Source organism: Protomyctophum bolini (genome assembly GCF_963924005.1).
Source record: "Protomyctophum bolini genome assembly, chromosome: 15".
Lineage (NCBI taxonomy): Eukaryota > Metazoa > Chordata > Actinopteri > Myctophiformes > Myctophidae > Protomyctophum > Protomyctophum bolini.
Genome location: NC_137876.1, coordinates 11,094,835 through 11,112,903, shown reverse-complemented (window position 1 = coordinate 11,112,903; position 18,069 = coordinate 11,094,835). Strand labels below are relative to the sequence as shown.

At 41.5% G+C, this 18,069-nt stretch overlaps 3 protein-coding genes across 5 annotated transcripts in view; 1 reads left to right on the top strand and 2 right to left on the bottom strand.

Annotated features, from left to right (window-relative positions):
- Positions 1-294: 294 nt before the first annotated feature.
- On the bottom strand, positions 295-3,348 carry LOC308329714 (protein Z-dependent protease inhibitor-like; the record flags this gene model as incomplete). Its single annotated transcript, XM_080784212.1, has 4 exons — positions 295-486; positions 677-824; positions 2,434-2,707; positions 2,802-3,348. The coding sequence occupies 4 exons, from the start codon at positions 3,346-3,348 to the stop codon at positions 295-297; spliced, it is 1,161 nt and encodes a 386-aa protein (XP_080640338.1).
- Positions 3,349-3,927: 579 nt separating this feature from the next.
- Positions 3,928-9,547, bottom strand: atxn3 (ataxin 3). 3 transcript variants are annotated; one of them, XR_013965431.1, is made up of 12 exons: positions 9,503-9,547; positions 8,630-8,794; positions 8,381-8,425; positions 8,157-8,242; positions 8,008-8,074; positions 7,804-7,891; positions 7,474-7,609; positions 7,164-7,327; positions 6,601-6,754; positions 6,441-6,511; positions 5,308-6,188; positions 3,928-4,425 (listed from the first exon to the last, which is right to left on the bottom strand). XR_013965431.1 is itself a non-coding variant. In XM_080784590.1 (11 exons), the coding sequence occupies exons 1-11, from the start codon at positions 9,524-9,526 to the stop codon at positions 6,136-6,138; spliced, it is 1,053 nt and encodes a 350-aa protein (XP_080640716.1). In that variant the 5' UTR covers positions 9,527-9,547; the 3' UTR covers positions 3,928-6,135. The 3 variants fall into 3 exon arrangements, 2 of the variants coding, with proteins under 2 accessions (XP_080640716.1, XP_080640717.1); XM_080784590.1 differs by having other exon boundaries at positions 3,928-6,188; XM_080784591.1 differs by having other exon boundaries at positions 3,928-6,188; positions 7,164-7,324.
- Positions 9,548-9,785: 238 nt separating this feature from the next.
- Positions 9,786-18,069, top strand: part of ubr1 (ubiquitin protein ligase E3 component n-recognin 1) — a 33,747-nt gene continuing 25,463 nt past the window's right edge. Inside the window, exons 1-3 of the mRNA XM_080784872.1 lie at positions 9,786-10,006; positions 16,396-16,655; positions 17,682-17,760. Of these exons, the coding sequence (XP_080640998.1) occupies positions 9,962-10,006; positions 16,396-16,655; positions 17,682-17,760 (384 nt within the window). The 5' untranslated portion in view covers positions 9,786-9,961. The remainder of the gene's footprint in view (positions 10,007-16,395; positions 16,656-17,681; positions 17,761-18,069) is intronic.

Here is an 18,069-nt window from a genome sequence, read left to right as displayed (position 1 = left end):
CAAATTAATCTAGATACAATACAACATCTACATCTTACATTCAAACAACTTTTTTGGGGGGGGGGGATTTTATGCCTTTATTTATAGCAGCTACAGTAGACTGACGGGAGGGGAGAGAGATGGGGAGTTACCCCCGCAGCAAAGGTTGGGATCGGGATTTGAACCTGCGACACACTTCTGTGACTGTCAGGCATTTTCAGCCTAGGTGTCCCGAAACAATGTATTATTTGAAAGATAGCTCAGCCACGACTCACGAGTATTCTAGCCTACTATAAACAAGATGCAGAATCAAGGCTACTTTTTGGTGGGGTCTATCACTCTGCCCATGAACAGCAGACTGTTGGTCTCCTCGTGGTAGATGAAGAAGAAGAAGGGTCTGTTGATGGTGAAGGTCCGTGGTAAGGAATATGCCGTGATGCCTACTGATGTGGCAGCTGCTGCGGTCGTCCCAGCCTCATCCACTTCAATCACTGCCTTGTGCAGAACCTACATCCACAGATAGAAAGGTTTTTTTTGTATATTATGGTATATAATCCATGTTATTTTATTGCTATTTTTATGTTTGTGCAATGTCGAGGAGTAGACAACCAAGGATCATTTTCTTGGGTTCTTTTTATACAGATTGTATAAAATGTACCATAGGACTACACTACAGTAAACTGCATGACCAACGTACCTCTGACACTTTGAGGCCTTTGTCTTTACTCAGCCCTGTGAGATTGGAGGATTCACTGAAGATGCTGGAGACACCCAAATCTGGCAGGATCTGGTGCAGTGCATAGGATTCCTCCATACTGAATTTGGGCATGTTGACTTCCAGTTTTCTATAAATAAGAATACAGTACAGGAACACACTGATCATGGAGTGATTTTCAAGCATTTTAATTTCAAGGTCACCCAGTAGGCCTAATGTATGTATTAGTCCACTGACCCCTATATTCTACCAACTAATCATACTAATGGAACCAAAAAATTAGTATTCATCACCGGTGTCATTTTTCACTTCACTTTGCAGTTCTGTCCCCTGTACCATGTTGATCTGTTCCTGTATTGTATTGTTTTTGTATGGATATAGTGTTGGGTGCTTGCACATATGCACACATGGCATCAACGCATGGTATTGTGTGCTGGCACACTATACACTCTGTCTTTCTTTTACCTGTATTGTATTGTGTTTTTGTATGGCTATAGTGTTGGGTGCTTGCACATATGGCATCAACGCATGGTGTTGTGTGCTGGCACACTACACTGTCTTTCTTTTATCTGTATTGTATTGTCATTGTATGGTCAATACAGATGTAAATTAGCTTATGGCTAACTCTGACACATTTACATGGAAGTGAAAACTGAAATGTTGATTAATGAGCATTGTCCCTGTCAAATAAATAGAATTGACCCATACTGTAGGGGTGTATTTTTGTTCCATTTGTACAACTCTCATAAGATCTCTGTGAAGGAACGTTTGAAATTTCTAATTATTAGGTGTAAAAAACATATCGTCATTACGTCACCATCGAAAACCAATTACACTCTGGCATTGGGTCCTTTAATCCACATATTTCTTACGTCATTATTGAGAGCTAGTTATACATATATTATGTAATTTGTAAGTTGATTAGCGGTATACTGTGGTTACTTTGCGCCTACGCACCGTCCCAGCCAACCCGCTACTTTTGATGCGTATGCACCGTCCCAGAAAATTGTGCCTGATACGGCAGTGGTGCCAGATTACATACATGTATACACAGGAGCATTACCTTTAATCCTCCCAACACTAAAACATATCGTCATTACGTCACCATCGAAAACCAATTACACTCTGGCATTGGGTCCTTTAATCCACATATTTCTTACGTCATTATTGAGAGCTAGTTATACATATACTATGTAATTTGTAAGTTGATTAGCGGTATACTGTGGTTACTTTGCGCCTACGCACCGTCCCAGCCAACCCGCCACTTTTGATGCGTATGCACCGTCCCAGAAAATTGTGCCTGATACGGCAGTGGTGCCAGATTACATACATGTATACACAGGAGCATTACCTTTAATCCTCCCAACACTAAAACATATCGTCATTACGTCACCATCGAAAACCAATTACACTCTGGCATTGGGTCCTTTAATCCACATATTTCTTACGTCATCATTGAGAGCTAGTTATACATATACACACCATGTAATCTGGTCCCAGCAAATCAGAATCAGAAAAATGCGAACACTAGTAGCAATAAAGTTCAAGTATAGCAAGCATTTGGGGTGGGGGTCCTTTCTGGTGTCAAGCTTTGAAGACCAAACAAGACCTTTTCTAAGACCAGTTGCAAATTGCAGACAGGTTACTCTTATGGTGGTCTTGAAGGAGGGTCCCTGAGAATCAGTGTGACACAATGTTGCAGCATAATGTGTCATTGAACACGGGTTTTGTGAACTTACTCTTTTTGCAGCTTTGTGATCCAGTTCATGAATCTCTTGGCAGTGATCTGATCATCAATTAGTGTGTAGTCCATTCCCTTGTTGGGCAGCAGGATAAGCATTGAAACGCCTTTCTGGTATGGGAGCTTCAGCACTTTAGCACCAAGTGGAACATCTTCCATTGTGTAGACGCTATCTTCATAAAACATCATTGGCACCTGGACAATGTTGTAATTGTCAATGTAGAAGGGTCCATTTTGTGTCAGATTGGAGTTAAAAGGGTTTTCCCATGCTCCTGTGTAGAAGAAATAATAGAAATGTACAATAAGTAATACACAAATATTGAGGTGATAAAACATAACATATGATAAACATAAGTATATCATTACCCTGAAAGAATATAGTGTTGATAAGCATGAGCTGGGTCAGTGGCTCCATGCTGGTTATCACATCCTTCACTTTATCCCCAGTCCTCTGCATGATATAGTCATTGATGGTGGCAATACTTGCTTTTGTGTCTGCAAAGTCCACATTGTTGATGTCGGCATTAAAAAAAATCTTGATCTGGTCACTGAAGGTCTTCTGTACCTCAAACTTTAGGTCTACAAAGAGGGCTGTGCCATGGTCCAGTTGCAGAGATCCACCATGTGTGATGTTCCCATGAAGGTGTTGGAAAAGTTGTGGGATGAATTCTGGCAGACCAACCTGTTCCAACTGGGCCAGATTGAGGCCTTTCATTATTTCCTCACGTGTGACACCACCAGCGGCCATAGACAGAGTAGCAAAAGATGATGAGATGCTCAAGGGCGAGAAGAATATGTTCTCGTCATTGTAACTGGATATTTTTCTGTAGAGGTTCATGGCAAAGTCCATATTGTTGAAAGCAAGATCCGTCATATTGGGACTTGACATTTGTGTTTGGTGGACAGAGTCCATGGTGCATATATAAGTTATGATGAAAACGAGTCCCATCTTCATTTTTTGTACAACCATCATGTGTTCTGGAATGGTTTATCAGCTCAATCTGAAAAGCTGTGGTTTATATAAATATTCAGAATAATTAAACAACCAGTTACAACATAATCACAAAAAATGTACACTAAAGGTAGATTAATAACATTGCATAACTGATTCAAATATGCCATGAAATACCATATTTAAACAACAAATCATTGGAAAATACACCAATCATTATGCAACAAACAGCAGTTATTGCTTGCTTATAAATAAAAATAAATTTTGTCATGATAAATAGTGAGATCCCTAATTGACGTACCGTTCAGCTTCACTAACATAGATGCAATGTCCAAAAACTCAAAGCATTATTTGGGGAGACAAAGTGCAAGTGTGCTTTAAAGGTTACATATTAACTATGCAGCCCGCTTTGTTTATCTAAATAGATTTACATCTGTTTTTCTACCATTCAGTCTTGCCTTAAGTATCTAATCTATATACGGTAGTCAAGCATGAACCTCTTCCTGACTACACTGAAATAAAACAAATTAGACATTTCAGTGGGTGTGAATTACATTTTAATGTGGGCAGAAAATCGAATACTGTAAATTAGGTCCTGCAATAACATGGATGTGAAGAATATAAAAACATGAACTCTACTTATTGCAAGAATGTAAGGAAGTGAGGAAAAATAATGCAACCATATAAAACCCACTTAGCATTGCTTTTACTATTATATTCGTTCATAACTGCAGTTTGAATAAAAATAAAATAACATTTCGACCAAACCAAGAAAATTAAGGAAATTATGGAATCATTGTGGAGGTCAACTACGATACGACATTTCAAACATGGGTCCAGTATTGTATCTGAGGAAGTGGATTCTATGCGGACATGGGGTCCATACTGAATTTGAATGGCACATGCCAAAAACCCACCAGCAAATTCCCTGGACACAACTGTAAACAAACGTATTGTTCTGCCACTTTACTGGTGTCCATTCTTGTCTTGATCAGCTTGTTGGAACAAATTCAAGTTTGTAGCACTTTATTATGAGAGCTGGAAAAAGGTAAACCAAAGTAATGTTCAGAATGCAACTGCAAAGAAAATACGATGAGCTCTTAAAATTATTTGGACACATGTTTTGTTTTGGTTCTATGCCCTTATTTTTTGTGGAGGTTAATAATACACACTGTGCAGTTGCAGTCCACACAATCATATTTAATTTAAAATATATCTTCATTCATCCAACAGCTAAAGAGCTACAACACCTTTGGCACAAGGTGCTTCCCTCCCTCCCATTTGAAGGAGAGTATTTTGACAGGACATAGTACTGTATACGGCATGCGGTTATTCCGGAGATCCGGACCCAAAGTCATCAATAAATGAGTATTAACTTCCTCTATTACACCATCATAATCCAAGAGTATCTTATTCTCAGTTGCTCATCTAGTTAGCAAATATAACTTTACCACAGCTGAATACATACTCAGAAGAAGTAACGTGGGGAAAAGGATCGAAGGCCTAAATCAGAGAACCAAACTCAATTGCCAGATAAGAAACTTTGACATAAGTCACAAATCTCCTCTCCCCTTCACTTCTTATATGAATCATTTCCCCATAGAGGAATAGTATTAAAAATATATATTTGAAGGTAAAGTGATAAGACAACTATGTATTCAATTACAGTATATGCCAAAATATCAATAATTTTCCCCCTGGGATTTCACATGTAGCTTCACGACACATGTGAGCTTGTAGATCTGCTATTTTCAGCATGCAACACTGGCACGCAACTAAGAAACTAACTAATAAATCAGGCTTACACGTTCATTTTCAGATGCCGCCTAAATGGATCATCAATTTAAGTGCATATACATAGAAGTACAAAGACATTTCATTGCTAGCTGGAAGAGCACCTGAAAACAACATAAAACTGACCTGCTGGTTGTATGAAATATCTCAAACAGAGTCATGGTTCTTCATTTGCTGAAATGAATTAATAATACAAAACAACAAATGTGTTTAAGCTGTACTTTAAGCAGACCCACAGTTGATGATATAGTATGGAGTGGACCCTTATCAAAAAGGTTTTTTATATTATTATTTTCCTGTCAAAATACTTATAAAGCTCAGTGTGCCAGACACATACGATTATCAGTGCCAGGCCAAAGTATACCTAAAAGATGTTTCAGCTGTTTTAATTACCAACAATACATATTTTCATGGGTGGGGTGTAGGTCAAGATGTCTTACAAACCAACTACAATAGAAGGCAAGGGGCTCCGCCCCTCAGTATCAAACTTATATCTGTGATCTAACTACTGGTCCCCTATAACACCTATACGTTGGCAAATGTTACACATGATCCAATGACAGAGCTATCATCAGATCCTTGTATGCTGAAGACATCTTTCCGTCTCTTCCAGAGAAAAAACAAGAATACGAAAGAAAAGCAAAATTAGAAATAGAAGGCGCTATGGTAAAAAGGCCATTACAGACTTGGACTAACTGCATCAGATTTCTGTATTAACCCTTTTCCTTGCCTCAGTGCTAGTTCAAAGTTAGATTCAACTAGCTGCTGCCATTTGTCATGTCTTCCCTATAGCCCATCAGCGAACTAACCAGGGGAGTTGTGACCGCCTTCTAGCTGGTCATTATGTTCGCATGTGCAAAGGTTTAGAGGAAGGAGTAGGGCCACCCCTTTATGGGGTTGCCGGTCGAGGCAGCTGGTAATCAACATAGGCCATTGGGGGAACCTTTCTCCACTTCATTGGCTAGGCTTGTTCTGTGGGCCATCCTCACAACCACTATTCTGTGATCCTAGAAATATTAAAATAAGATACAATTAGAGATTAACACACAGGTAGTCTAATAAATGAAATGCAACTCATTAACCACTTAAACCCTATATATTTTGTTGTATGTATTGTACATCAAATTGCGAAAAAATAGCCAATCTGCCATCTCACTTGTGCGTCACTCGTGAGATTGTAGATCATAATGTTTGCCTATTATGGCAGGCCCAGAATAGGGACACTAGAGTTCATGTGGTTAACTACAAAAAAAACGTACCTGAGCAGCTTGTCGATTCACTTGTTGCTTGTTGAGGAATGGTAGGCTGAACTGGTTGCTGTTGGGATTGCCTGAGATAGATTTTTTTTAAATTAACAATTTATTTGACTATATCCCATAAACCAAGATCCTGTGGCACTTCACGAGGAGACAAACTCACCGATCAAAGTAGGCTTGTCTCCTCCTTCGCAGTTCCTCCGCTGTGAGAGTCTCAGTCTGGGCACCCTCTGATTTTCCACCAACAGCTGTTGCCAGGCTGGTCGTCTTAACGTTTCCCAGTTTGGACTCTAAAGACTTATTGCTCATCACTGCCCCTTTAGAAGTATAACATGGAAAAGCACCACTATTCATCAACACTGATCTGACATTTTTGAGGGGCGCTAGCCCCTCCTATATACAGGTTTAGTTGCTTTTAGTTCAATGTTTGTTTTACATCGCCCAGCATTACCTAATCAGCATGAGTTAGACTTTAATATATTAGCGCCCCTCACTTCACACAGGTGTGATTTTTGTCAAACTGACAAGCTATACATATGGAAATAGAAATGCTTTTATTTTCTTTCTTTTTTTTATAAATACAATCACTTTGACCAATCTAACGTTAATACCTTTTTAAGGGGCAGGGTTCTGTGGACAAGAGCCTGTTCCTGCTCCTCTAACCATACACATACTAGAACTTAACTGGACTCTGAAACTGGTGCTTTTAGATAATTCATTCCTTACCCTGCATGCTGAGTTGTATGGCCCGCCGAAGGTCAGCCTCTTCATCTTCCACCTCCAAGTCCTGTCTACTGAGTGCCAGGGCTCTCCTCAACTCCTCCTCATCTTCTTCCACAACCACATCCTCCGGTATGGCTGTCTCAGGCTGACCCAGAGCTGGAGGTCTACTTCTCAGAATAAACAAAAAGATGACACTATCAAAAGCACTAATCAATGAATAGACTACACTACAGTATGTAAAGCAATTTTAAAGTATATTGCAGGGAATTCAATTTAGTGCTGGGGTCCCTCAGGTCAGTTGGAACACTCGTACCTCTGACTGCTACTTGACTGGGCCTCGTCTTCTCCGATAAGCCTTGGGCGTTGCTGCTGCTGCACTCTCATGAGCCCAAGAATCTGCTCCGCATCACACTCTGGTAGATTTCCCCGGATAACAAATATAGAATAGCCTGCACAAAGACACAATTCTGTAATTGAACATATTCTCACACAGCAGACCTTTTGCTGTTACTGTATGTCATATCACAGGGTAGCTCATCCCCAGAGTATAACATGGCATAGGAAGAAAATGTTCACTGTATTAATATGGTCAATAATCTCTACATGTTAACATGAAAATATGCATGTGTTGATTCAACATTACCTTCTTGTTGTAACTGTGCAAGGAAGAGGGCAAGATAGGTGTCTGAAATCAACTCTGGTCCAGTCAAAAGTGAGTTCAAATTGAACCACTACAACAATATAAGAAATATGATTAATTAAACTACATTACATCATTGGTAATTTAAAAGTACACAGAATTAAGTCTTGTTGACTACATAAAATAGCATTTAAAAAAAACTGATACCTGTTGTCCAAGTTTTCGTATTGTGAACCAGTGTTCCTTATAGTTGCAAATAAAGGCGTTCTCATTTCTGAAACACAGAAGCAGAATTTTAGGATAAATGCATGATATCTAAAAACATAATGTATTTGTTTAGAAAACAGAAAACTTACATTGGATTTATCAATAGACTCTGATACTCCCGGCTGTTGAAGAGGATTAGCTCCAAACCCCACACTCCCAGAGCGTTACTAATAACCTGACAATATTGTTATACAAAAAAGTTGTATATTGAGACATGGCATAATGTACATTTCAATTATTCATAATTAAATATGATGAATTATGATTATGGTGACAGGCTGACAGCAAGGAAAATTATTTAAATAAAACTCACTTGTATTGAAAAGAAACCACTGTCATCCATGTTTCCAGATGGTTGCTGAAACATTTATCAAACGGCTTCAGTAATAAACATAAGACAAAACGTACTAGAAAAGGCGGCAATCCGAGCACTCAAAAGGTTAAAAATAAATGTACTTTAGAAAAGTTAAAATAAGCCAACATGTTTAGACTGAAAATACAACAAAAACAAACAACAGACTTCTAAACACAGTAGTACCCGTACCCATATGTGTCATCTTACCTGTAAGAAGGTCCTGTACTCCTCGCTGCCCATCCCTCCCTCTGCCATTCTCATCCGTTCCTCTTCATCTAGCTGATGAGCAATTGAGGACAGGTCCACTGGAGTAAAATACTCACCTTGCAAAAGGTTATTTAGGCAATGCTGGGCACAAAGAGAGCCCTCTTGCTGTGGGAAAAGAAAACAAACAACAAAATCTCAAGTTTACTCAAGTTGCCAGCCACCAACTATTGATCTACTGTACATACCGGTTACCGGTAAGAGGCATATAAACAAGCCCACATACAAATATAGGCAATTGTTATGGTTGTTCTGATTATTGCTGGACGAAGAAGTTAAGAACTGAGTCAGTCAATCACCATCACCAAGATAATTTATATTTATCACACACACACACACACACACATCTGGTAACACCACTGACTGGGCCTGGAACGTGCCCACTGCCCAGACCATGTTATAGTCTATACAATAACGTCTAATCGTCTATAAGTTATAGACGATTAGACGTTTTTTTTCACTCGTTACCTTTCATATTCTAGAAATAACATGCACAGCCAACACCATCGGCATCTGGCACCATCTTATTATTGATATCCCCTCAAATGACATCGTATCTGTTTCAAGAGGCGTTTGTGCGGGGCGTTTATATGATTCGTTTCCACATTTTGCGAATAACAGGTGCATTTAGCATTAGCCATGTGGCTAACAACAACATTAGCAAAATGCCACGGGAGATATGCCTCAACATTGACTGGATGAAAACTGACTGAAGTCAATCTAAACACGCCGCCGGGCACGAGCCGTGAAGCTGCCACAATGAGCGACAAACAGTCTCGTAACGGTTAAATCTGTCAAATAATCACATCCACTTACTTTCTCGTGAAATATGGACTCCATGTTTAATTTGTGTCAAACGCTTCACCCCTGAACTCCAACCCCTGCCGGGGTTCATTTACGAAAATAGCAGATCTACGAAAACAGCAGATCTGCAAGCTCACAAGGCGTCGCCCCCGCGACGCGTTGTGAGCTTGCAGATCTGCTGTTCTCGTGACGCGCCACCGTCGTACGACGGAGTATAAAGTGAAGCCTATCAGCGCGCAGATGTTTGTTGTTGTTTACAAAGCATTTGGAGACAGCGCCATGGGAAGCAAAAACGGTCGGTTGAAAAATGTGAAACATTTCATAATTGTAAATAAATAAAATACGATAAAACTTAAATGTGCTTTATTACAGTTATGCAAAGCCTCGCATTAAAAAAACACTAACTCAATCGTCGCAAAAAAAAAATCCACGACAACACTCAGTGCGACACGTCTTTACGGCAGATGGAATATGGCGGAAGGTGAAAAAGCCTTTAACGGATTGGAGCTTAGCAAGGTATGTGTTTTTTGTGCTATATAAATGTGGCATCATCATGTTGTTATTTAATACGAACACATACAGATGAATATCATGCATGTGTACATACGACGTGGTTTGACGTCACGCGGGGAACACGGTCGTGCTTCTTGCTACTAGCTAAGCTAGCAATGGCAGCTAGTTTTGTATGCTCAGTGGCTTCAGTGTACACAAGGCAGCAGGCTACAGTTTTATCAAATGCGTGTGCGATAACATAGTCGGTGTAAAAAGGCCATAGGATCGGCAAGATGTTCGGCTAACAGTGTTTGTTGCAAGATTGTCAAATGTCAATCAATGTGCTTCGGTGTGTTTTAATTTTATTTGGTCATCACACGCACGCGCGCTCGCACACCCGTTACTGCTATTACGCATTACACATTCGTGTTCACAAACACAATATGACACCGTTTGCTAGACCTTTAAAATCGTCTTATTTTCCCAGTAGACGGTATAATGTCAAGAGATACTCTAGTCTAGTTAAGATGTGCCATGCCACTCCATCAATCAAAGGGATGAGTTGATAACTGTGTCAAAAAGGTTCTAAACACACCTGACCACAATTTAGACAGGGAAGTTACACACAGGCGAGTTAGAGCTAACCCTGGATAGGCTTAGGCCGTATTCTGGAAGTCTACATTTGGATAAATTAAGTCTAACACTTTAAATTCCAACAGTACATGTCTGATGATACTATATAATATTATTTATAATATTTGTTGACAGCTTCATTGTCAACACTTTTAATCAAGAAATCGACCATGTAATATAGTAAACTGCTATAGTTTAAAGTTGTGTTACCGTTATTAGTATTGCAATATTAGTACAGAACACATTTGCCCCAGCGACCAGAATCACATAAACAATGCAAAAAATATCTTTGCCTCCTTTGTGAAGGAAAAGAGCACAAATTGCGACTGTAGGAAGGGTTTGCTGTTGAAATGTATTGTGATGCCATATCTTAAAGTGAGACACTAATAACTGTGTTGTTAGATGTCAAATAGCATTTACTCCTCAGAGTACATACTAGAGAGAGAGTGCAGTGAGACTAGAATATCTAGATTACTACAGTGTTACTCCATGATAGACACAACTGGAGCATATTTATCAGGCACATCCAAAATCCAGAATGTCAGTTGCTCAACAATACTAGTACAAATCATGCCGTTTGCAAACTCCCAGCTCTTTCTAGCTTTTCAAATATTCTATGCGAGTTGAATTGTCTGTTTGTTGGAGAGCATGCCAATTTTCAATTCCAGCATGACTATAGAGTGTCGCAGTCCCTCCTCCCCCTTTCAGAACTACGAGTGGTAACGCCCCGCCTGCCTCTGATGGGCCTACCGACCATAGATAGACCAACTACTGCCGGCCTTACCAGAGTTTCCTCCGAGGTAGATAGCGATAATGCTGCATAGTCTGATGCGAGGTTACCCCTTGGTGGGAACTGGGAAATAATACAAGTATGATATAATACAAGAGAATGACAGCTTTGGCACGCGCAACAGTAACTTATTTTTGTAGAAGAGGCAAACTAATATTCTTTATGCCGTTTATTTACATACATGTGTAAACTTGAAACATTGTACTGTAAAAAGGTCTCTTTTCCCTGGATCTTTAAATTATTTAGTATAATAGTATTAGTTTACTATAATTAGATTAATACACGATAATCAACACTAATACTTTAATTAGAACACACCCAAATTAAATCATTCACATTGTATAATGATGCCGGGGTGTTCTTTTTTCTTCAAAAGATAACAAAATGTAGTCACTGTATTTATCCGTTTTCCTCTTAATGACCCAAATAAACTACTGCTACTAAAAAAAATGTGTTACTCGGGACGTGTGTGGGGAAGTGGGGCGGAGGTTTAGCCAATAACAGTGCAAGGGTGTGTTCAACCCTGAAGCTGCTAGAGTCCACCCGAAACACATGCTCCCTGCAGGAGACGGGAACCTCCGCGGGAAGTGGAAGTTATACAATGATACAGTCACAAACCTGTTTTCAGCTTCATATATCCCCCACCAAATCTCCTGGTTACATCAATATCGTTCATGTGAAGTGGTTTGTTTGTGCTCATTTGTTGAAATGGTGGAAGTCCATATGGTGAGTCACCACCCCCGGATGACCACCGATGCCTGCCAGGTTGAAGCTCGGATTCTACCTGGGGAGGAATCATCGGTCACAACAAGTCACAGCGGTGGTGCTCGCTCGCCGCGAGAGGTGCAGAGCCAACAGAGCACCACCATTGGCGAGATTCTTTTTCCTATAATGGTTGTGACGGCCGATGCCTGCCTGCCGGGTTGAAGCCGGCATTCTACCCGTGCACGTCGATCACAACCATCCTAGGAAAAAGAATCTCGCCAACAATGGCTCGCCGTCGCTATGATGATAAATCATCATAGCAACTTTTGGTCATTACAATTCATTCAAATGAAGAAGAAAGAAGAAGCAAGCACTCCAGTGTTTCCTGCAGGAAAAAGCTTTGGCATGGTGCTGGGCGTGGGCTTATGGCGCGCGGCCAAAGGCCGCGCGTCGAAAATTTTGATTAATTAATTAATAGGATTAATGTATTATTGCTCTTGTATTGCGATTGGAGACACTGGGGGGACACTGGGCAGGCACTGGCGAGGCACTGGGAAGGCACGGGGAGACACTGGTCAGGCACTGGGAGGCACTGGGGAGGCACTCAGGGGCACACTGGGGAGGCACTCAGGGGAACACTGCAGGAGACACTGAGGGGACACTGGGGAGGCACTGAGGAGGCACTGAGGAGGCACTGAGGGGACACTGGGGAGGCACTGAGGAGGCACTGAGGAGGCACTGAGGGGACACTGGGGAGGCACTGGGGAGGCACTGGGGAGGCACTGGGAGACACTGGGGAGGCACTGGGAGGCACTGGAGAGGCACTGGAGAGGCACTGGAGAGGCACTGGGAGACACTGGGGAGGCACTGGGGAGACACTGGGGAGGCACTGGGGAGACCCTGGGGAGGCACACAGGGGCACACTGGGGAGGCACTCAGGGGGACACTGGGGAGGCACTGGGAAGGCACTGAGGGGACACTGGGGAGGCACTGCGGAGACACTGGGGAGGCACTGGGGAGACACTGGGGAGGCACTCAGGGGGACACTGGGGAGGTACTGGACATTTCATATCACACACACACACCATGATTCACTAGCCCCCTTTTTTTTTTTTTTTTTTTTTTTTGTTATATGATAGCTTGGCATGGCGCAAATAATTCCAGGCATGGCGCAGCGCCATGCCAAGAACATTGTGCAGGAAACCCTGCACTCAGTTGAATTATAATTTCAGGTAATAGTGTATCGGGTGCACGGTTCTGGAAGATACAGTCTATAGAAAAGAATACCAGCACTCATGTTGTATCCGATAGGATTCTTATTTTATTCAGTTTCTCCCAGCAGCAAACAGTGCAGACATTTTGGCCCAGAGGCCTTCCTCAGCGTAAATCTGAAATGTCCATACTGTTGTTTGCTGCTGGGGGAAACTGAATAAAACAAGTATACTATCGGATACAACGTGAGTGCTGGTATTATTTTCTATACAAAGTAAAGTAGTTAAAATGAAAGTGCTGTGGTGGCTGGGGTATTTGGTGGGGAATATATATTTTATATGCACACATGACATGCACAGATTACAAATAAAAGACAATTCACGTTGAGAGCCAGTGAGTGAGCCACTTCCTAATTTGCGTGCAGGAATTCAGAGCATCTCAGGGGCTAAGAAGGTAACCACAGGACTCGTGTGATTCTTTAGTTGTGGGCCGTTGAATATATAATATTTTTGACCAAAAACGCAATCTGGAAAAATAATCCAAGATAAATGTATTTGTCTATATCTGATAACATTGAGGAGGATGCCAGGCAGAAAAAATCACGTCCTGTTCATTTCCCAAACATTCATTCAAGTTACCACTGAAAAGACCATAGCAAGCCAAGCACGCAATATTGTGTGCTTGCCTGCTTGGCACTAGTCAAGTGTTGGATTGCATCTGTTTATCAGACTGTGGTGCCTCATGTGGGAGAACCAAGGCATGGATGGATGTGCAATGACAACTAATTACAGATTGATGAAAAATAAAAACATTTGAACGCAACAAATAGCATAAAAGTGATATGCTTTCTGTTCTATGAGGTCTACTGGGGGAACTGGATGACAGGGGCCTTTCCTGCAAAATTGACAGTCATTTGGGATCAATATAAGTAGCAAAGTGAGCCTATTTGTTATTAAGTCTGGAGTTGTCCTTAAAGGACCACTTTTCAACCTATCTTAAATCTTCATTCACTAATGTTCATGATAAAATGCCACACTCTTTTAGTTTTTCTACTCAATTTGTGTCTCATGGGAGGGCTGTGGGCAGTTCAGATTCAGATCTTGTTTAAAAAATATCTTACTAACGATGATGTCACTGAAGTGTTCTAAAGTACCCACAGTCTGAGTAGAAAACAAGAAATGATGACCTAGTCATATTATTACCAGCAGCTTTTATATTTGCGGTGGTGGTGGTCCAGAGTAAAAAATAGATCTACAAGCTCCCAACGTGTCGAGATATGAATATGATTTATTGTGAGCTTGTAGATAGGCTATTTTTACAATTTTATTTATTTTTATTATTATAGGAATGGTTTTGGTCAGTTTGTCAGTATCAGATTCCATTCAAATTGGCTAGTGGCTACTATGACTGCCTATGAATTCCACAGGCCTAGGTATACATACATATGTGCCCGGCCGCTCAGCGCGCACAGCAAGTGGGTTGAACAATGTCAAACTGTCGTGATTCTGTCATGATTGTAACAGCTCAAAACTTCCTAGTTAGATTCGACACGCACTGTCTGTAGTGTTGACGGGTATAAAGAAGTCCCGTGGTAGCCTGCGTAGTGGTCCGCGGGTACAGCCTGCGGGGGTCCTTGCGGAGTTCGGTGTGGGGCAGCGGGGGTCCGCGGTAGTATGCGTGATTGCGTGGGGGTCTGCAAGTACTAGCCAAAACGATGGGATGTTCTGGGTTGTTGGCAACTGTCATGACAGAAATAAGTTAACCAACTTCCAAAAACCAGGCAAGCAACTGTACGGAAAAAACAATCCAAGTTTTGCTTTGACGAAAATGTGATCTTAGATTGTGTATTTTTGGCTAAAGTACTCTGAATCAGGATGCTAGGGTTCAAGTGGTTAATTAAAAATAAATAAAAATCCTAACTATTTGGCGCAATTGGCGGCCCTGTGTAGTAACACCTAGGACCCCCTAGGCATCACAGACCCCGCAGCACACCTACACCTAACCTTAACCCTCTCCCAACCCTTAACACACCCCTCACCAACCTTAATCTGGTCGTCTTAACGCATTCCTCATCAACCTTAATCCTCATGTCTAACCAAAGCATGCCTCCCGTTTTGGCTTGTTGTCCAGCCCTGTAGGTGTGCAATGATTTCTTTGTTCTCTATTCGGTATCACACTGATAACAAATAAATGTTTAACAGAATATTGCAAAACAGTGCCCACTGACTGGAATCATAGACGTAGTTCAATTTCTAAAACTAATCACCAATACAGTGGGGCGCCCGCTGGCCTAGTGGTCCAGGCGCATGCCAAATATAGGCTCTAGCGGCTAGCCTGATGGCGTGTTGCGTGTTCGAGTCCCGTTCATGACAACCTTTGCTGCATGTCTCTCCCCTTCTCTCTCTCCCTCTTTCCTGTCCGTCTTCACTGTAACTATCAATAAAGCAAAAACAAATCTTAAAACATTTATGTCAACAGAGTAGAGATACAGAGAGTTGTGGAGTGACATACGATTCAGATATACCAGCAAAGTCTTGGAATTTAACCCGGGACTTGCTGTCCAGGCATTAGACTAGACTAGAGCTTAAGCGGTTTTCAATTTTTTAAATGGTGAAAATTGCTGATCCACATGGGTAAGGATGAGAAAATGTTGTACGTGCCTTAACTTGCACATTGCAGATGTCATGTGAGTAGTTACATTGTATTAACACACTCTACCATACAGATTAGTTATTTCATAGTTTTCAAGTTTTAGATCATTATTCTTAAAATAATTTTCAGATTTCAACTTTAAATGGTGAAAAGTGAGTTATTCTAAATTGCATTAAAAGATGGCGTATCTTATTTTTGTATTTTATTAGGTAGGTAACGGGTATATGTATAACTGTGTCCTTTGTTCCACAACATGTCTGAGCTGAGCTGTCTGTTTTTGTTTGTTTGTTTTGTTTGTTTTTTCCTGTCTTGTCTTTGTCATTGTCATAAATGTAAAAATCAATAAAAATATCTTCATATTACCGTGCATGCTTATCAGTTCTGCTTTGAAATGTATTAATTTTCCTTTTCTCCCCCATAGGGGTGGCAGGATGCCGGAGACAGCGGGGCAGAGCTGCTCCGCTACCTCAAGGAGCAGGTCCCACGTATCTACTGTCTGGATACGGAGCCCAACCCAGGAGATGAAGAAGCGTCGGTACAGAGTCGTCTTCTCCACCCATTGGAGTGTTTCCTGTTTGGAGAGCATCCTCAGGACGGCCTAGAGAAGCTCAAGCAGGACAGCACCTCCTCCCAGCTCTGTGGTCGTGTCTTCAAGGAAGGGGAGACGGTCTACTCCTGCAGGTCAGAACAGGCTCTGTGCATAACTGTAGGCCTGGCTTCTGAGGTGGCATACTCGTTTCCGGTTCATGGTTAGTTCCCCACAGCTTTGCCTGATTCGCGCAGCAGCAGATTTAAACCGGCCAGAGACTACCTCCTTGTGGTCCCGGGAACGGTTGGGGAATCCGCTCCCGGGAACGGTACGCAGAATTCACACTACCACAAGTGGTCCCGAGTGCGCACCCGGGACCATAGTGTGAATCTGCCCTTAATGCCCTGACCTGTTCCTTTTCCCCTAGCCAGAACCTGATTATGTGGGGGGAGGTTTCACGCATGCACACGTTGGACCGGCACGCTTGCGTGTGCGTGCGGGAAAAAAATGCAGATTTTTGCAGATATTTTTGCGATTATAGATACTGTAATTTAATGGGTGACAACTTACCGCTGCTGGTGGGGAGCTAACTTGCTCCTTAGTGCTCAGATCCGGTATACTGCCCGCCTACTGTATCGGGCTCTCAGCGTTTCCACTTCCGTTTTAATTTCACAACTAGCAAGCTAAAAGCTAACGTAACCTGGCCATAACGAGGTCTACCAGATAATGCAACGTCTCTACTCTTCAAATGCTACCGCATTACATAGTGGAATTTATCCAAAGCCAAGCGAAGTCCAAGTGAAAAGCTATCGGTAACAGCCGCAAGTACTGATTCCGCCACAGCCTAGGGTGCTGCCATCATTGTTTACCTCACGTGAACACAAACCTCACGATAATATAATTCGTTGGCAAAACATTATTACTGTGGAGGGCGGTCATGTTTGTGTGGCGGCCCGCCACACAATAATGCATATAGGCGAAACACTGAATGTGTGTATTTTTGGATTTTGATAAGATATTTGCTGCAGGGTGTGTATGTATGTATGCACAGTAACTTTGACAGTTTCTGTCAAACTTACTGATTATATAGCCAGAAGTTATGCCCTAAAGTTGTATTCAGTGTTAGGGAGAGGGTGTTTGGGCCAGCTGAAAAACAAACCTCTTTTTATGGATTACAGGGACTGTGCAATAGATCCAACATGTGTGCTGTGCATGGACTGCTTCCAGGACAGTGTCCACAAAGGCCATCGTTACAAGGTAGCTGGAGCTACAACTTGATTTGATATTTTCTAAATAATATAATTATAATAATAGTAATAATAACACATTAGGCTACATGATATTGATTGTGCATAAATATCTCATTTTCATATTTACTAATTGTGAGTTTGCTATCGCTTAACTAAGTCTAATGCTATGATGTATCATTGCTATTTATGTTTAACCCATTTTGTGGCGGAAACCCCTTTTGGTGTTTTAAACATTATGTTATAATTTAGCTATTGAAAAATAGCAGATCTACAAGCTCATAGCACGCCACTCAGTGGCGCGCTACGAGCTTGTAGG